Here is a 4,011-nt window from a genome sequence, read left to right as displayed (position 1 = left end):
TGCAGCAGTAGCACGCGAGCGCCTGGGACGGGACGAGGCCTCGGCAGCCCCCGGCCCCTGGGCCCAGAGCGGCGGAGGGCCCGCAGCTGGGGGTGTTTCAGCCCGGCCCCCCCACCCCTCCCGCGCCCCAGCACTGCGCTTCTCCTCCCGCTCGTACGAGCGAGCGAGGGAGGGAGGCAGCAGCAGCAGCACAGACAGAGTCGCGAGTGCATGCTGACACCTGCCTCTGGCGCGGCGGCTCCGAGGAGGTGTCGGGCCACGGTTCAGACGGCCGGGTTAGGCTTTGGGCTTCGTGGCGGGACTGGCATTCAGTGCTGCAGCAGCGCTGATGCCTCGTCCCTGACGGCGCGCACGGTCAGGCGCGATGGCTGCTGTCCTTCGTGAGACAGCCGACACGTCATCTCCACCCGTGACGTTGCAGGTGTTGAAGACGTGACAGTATAGTTAACTCAGACGGTCAGTGTTGGGCTTGAGAGTGCTGATAAACCAATAATTAGAGATGAGATGATGACGTTTTCTTTTTGAATAGAACTAATACACTATTTTGATGTACCACAGGTAGATTTTTCCATAACCTTATGGAGAAAAAGGACTTTGAAGCATGGCTTGATAACATTTCTGTTGCATTTCTTTCTCTGACGGACTTGCAGAAAAATGAAACTCTGGATCACCTGATTAGCCTGAGTGGAGCAGTCCAGCTCAGGCACCTCTCCAATAACCTAGAGATCCTCCTCAAGAGGGACTTCCTCAAACTGCTTCCGCTGGAACTCAGTTTTTATTTGCTAAAATGGCTTGATCCTCAGACCTTACTCACATGTTGCCTCGTCTCTAAGCAGTGGAATAAGGTTATAAGTGCCTGTACAGAGGTGTGGCAGACAGCTTGTAAGAATCTGGGCTGGCAGATCGATGACTCTGTTCAGGACCCTCTGCACTGGAAGAAGGTTTACTTGAAGGCTATTTTAAGGATGAAGCAACTGAAGGACCATGAAGCCTTTGAGACCTCCTCTTTAATTGGACATAGTGCCAGAGTATATGCACTTTACTATAAAGATGGACTTCTTTGTACAGGTAGGAACCTCTGGATATTTTATGATGCTTAAGTATTTCTCATTTTCCCCAGCTTGCCATTTACTTCACAGCAGTATGATGTGCTTTATCCAACCTAAAACAACACTATTAGTGTAAAGTAAGTTCCGTAAAGGTATCCACAATGATCATGGAGGCATCTCTAAGTTCACTGGTCCCTTCAGTAAAAAGGAGCAAGGAGATTTAATGCCCTTGTAATTATGTTCAGCAAGAGGGTAAAACTAACAGAACTGCGTATAGTGCTTGGAAATGGCAACTGCATTCAGGAATACAAAAGTGCTGTTTTGCCCCACAGAAAGGGAATGCTATCCACGTTCAGGTGCTTTGCTCAAGTTAACCAGTTGGTGTTTATAACATACAGTCACCATAAAGGGGGCAGGGTGGAGGATGGTCTGCTTCACACAGTGGAACATGGCAAACTGTTATGATGTGCATTATGTCTGTCGGTCAGTGCAGTCCTCTGGGTACCTTAAATGTCTGTTTGAAGGCTTATAAACTACTTACCGTGACTGCTTGCCTGTATCACTCCCTGGTGGTGCTGCCTGCCCCTTCCTTCATAAAGACTGCAGCCACAAAATGATGGAATTTAGCAAAAGCATCTCAGAATGTCGAGCTGCATTTCTATAGGAAGATCGGAACCAATTCCTGTTTCGTTTGTTCCTATATTAGATACATAACTACAAGAGTGAAGAGTAAGGAGGTTAACATTTACTGCTAGAGCATGCAGCAAAAAAATGTTCCCAGCAGCAATTCAGAAGCCCATCGCTATAATTGTCGCTTACTCTTTAATGTTATGAACCATAACAAGTGTGACACTAGTCAAATAAGTTGGGAGGACTGACCTTACTCCTAGGTTTGATCGGTACATGAAAATTGCCACAGTAGCTTTGGTTCTCTTCTCTGGTCTAGTCTTTCACTTCCTTAGCCAGCAGGACTAAAATTGATGAAGAGGAGGAGCACGTTGTTTTCCTCTGAAGCAATTAGTGTTGAAAACGGATGTAGTAGGCTCCAGAGTTTTGTTTGGCTCTCCAAAACAGGTAGGTCAGCAGACAGTGTAGGTTGGCTGAGGTATTTTTGGAGAAGACAGGGAGGGAATTGGAATTGGCAGGTGAAAAGGAAGGAGCTAGGCTGAGGATGGCTAACTACCACTTCCATCTTCCCTTTCAAAAGGATTGGATGCCTCTTTCCTATTTGAAGTGGAACTAAAAGTCCTAGCTGCTTCAGAGTGCAACAGATTCTGGAGCTTTCCAAAGCTATGCCTGTTCAATCAGTCTATTCAATTCCAGAACATCCCTGTGCACTTCCAGAAGACACTGGCATATAGGAGGGTTTGCTCTCAACTGGGACACGACTTTCTGGAAGTTGTGTTAAAGAAGTGGATGTAGGATGCTGGGAGGCCAGGCACCCAGCAACCAAACTGAAAATAACATTTACTCTCCCACTTGGGCAAGGTAGAGCAGGTACTTACTTGGTCAAAAAACATGACATTTAAGATGTAACTGGGTGAAACCCAATATTATACTGGGGAAGAGATGCCAGTTCCATGCTGCCCCCTAGCCTGTTCTTTCAAATTCTAGGTTCAGATGACTTGTCTGCAAAGCTGTGGGACGTGAGCACAGGGCAGTGCATATATGGCATCCAGACACACACTTGTGCTGCAGTGAAGTTTGATGAACAAAAGCTTGTGACAGGATCCTTTGATAACACGGTAGCCTGTTGGGAATGGAGCTCAGGGGCCAAGACACAGCACTTCAGAGGGCACACGGGTGCAGGTATGTCAAGCTCTCCAACTCAAATCCACCAGTCAAATTAGGCTTGAAGTCACGTTTTCGCCTAGAGTCTTAGACCATTGCATAGTAAGCCCTTTATTTCTGCTCTAAGCCTGTTAATTCAGTATTTTGGATTGCTTTCCATCTTGGCTCTTTTGGGGTAAAACACTGCCAAAATAGACTTGGAAATAGGGATGCTGCTCTGGCACCTCTCCTTGGCAAAGTCAAGGTGTAGCCATGCTGGGCCATGGGCATGATACACCCTGTGCTGTTCTAGCAAAATAACTAAATAGTTGGTGTCTACTCCAGTAGTGGAAACCCAGCATGACAGGCAACACATTCCACTTTAAGCTCCATATGTCACAGCGTGCAGTAGGTTCTGTGGGAGAGCCACCATTTTTTTTTCTTTAACACCCCCCCCTCCCCAGCTGGAGACTTCCTTCTCCCCAACTCTAGAGCCTCTCCTTTGTACAGGTTAGTTATTTGAGCTGGGAAATAGGACCATGGTTTGTCCCAGAGTCATAGGGTGTCTGGAATTTGGAGCAAGGTTCTGGACCACCTGCAAATGGAACAGCCTGACTAGGTTTACTTTCATGCATAGATTAATCGTGTGACAAACAGGTTGAGAGAGACTACAGGCTTTGTACAAGAATGAGTAACCTTGGGATACAAGCTTTTGGGGACCAAAATAACATTTCTGTATGCAAGTTTAATTTAACTATTAGATCTATGATGATATTCAAAGGTTGAGGTTACTAGTCTTGGCCTAGCTATCAGATGTCCCCTCTACAGTGATGGGCTATGTGGACACTGGTGCTACTTAAATCAAATCCTTTTTGCTTGTAGTTTTTAGTGTGGATTACAATGATGAACTTGATATTCTGGTCAGTGGCTCGGCAGATTTCACTGTGAAAGTATGGGCCTTATCAACAGGAACGTGCCTGAATACACTTACTGGACACACAGAATGGGTCACAAAGGTAGGGTTGGATTGATTTTAACAGTATTTTGGAAAGCATTTGTGAAACAAATTTGTTACTTACCTGTACCGTGTCTTGAGCATTATGCTTTCATAGAGGTATGTGGACTGTTAGTAGCCCTGCAGAGAAGAGATAGCATAAGGTTTGTGGGTTATGGTCCATCAAAGAACACTGAT

General features: G+C 46.3%; 1 protein-coding gene and 1 long non-coding RNA gene across 4 annotated transcripts in view; one reads left to right on the top strand and one right to left on the bottom strand.

Annotated features, from left to right (window-relative positions):
* The first annotated feature begins 6 nt into the window (after positions 1-6).
* The window catches only part of FBXW2 (F-box and WD repeat domain containing 2), an 11,459-nt gene continuing 7,454 nt past the window's right edge, over positions 7-4,011 (top strand). Inside the window, exons 1-4 of one of the 3 annotated variants that reach the window (XM_006016932.3) lie at positions 7-456; positions 559-1,068; positions 2,664-2,858; positions 3,702-3,835. In XM_006016932.3, coding sequence (XP_006016994.1) covers positions 579-1,068; positions 2,664-2,858; positions 3,702-3,835 — 819 coding nt within the window. In that variant the 5' untranslated portion in view covers positions 7-456; positions 559-578. Of the gene's footprint in view, positions 1,069-2,663; positions 2,859-3,701; positions 3,836-4,011 lie in introns of all 3 variants that reach the window. The other 2 variants (XM_025194599.1, XM_025194601.1) reach the window with 2 other exon arrangements.
* LOC112548544 lies at positions 1,080-3,951 on the bottom strand. Its single transcript, XR_003092247.1, has 3 exons — positions 3,899-3,951; positions 1,929-2,149; positions 1,080-1,763 (listed from the first exon to the last, which is right to left on the bottom strand). It is a non-coding gene; the product is annotated as an uncharacterized LOC112548544 (long non-coding RNA).

Source organism: Alligator sinensis, unplaced genomic scaffold, assembly GCF_000455745.1.
Source record: "Alligator sinensis unplaced genomic scaffold, ASM45574v1 scaffold611_2, whole genome shotgun sequence".
Lineage (NCBI taxonomy): Eukaryota > Metazoa > Chordata > Crocodylia > Alligatoridae > Alligator > Alligator sinensis.
The sequence above is the reverse complement of the archived record's forward strand: the minus strand, read 5'-3'. Positions and strand labels throughout refer to the sequence as shown.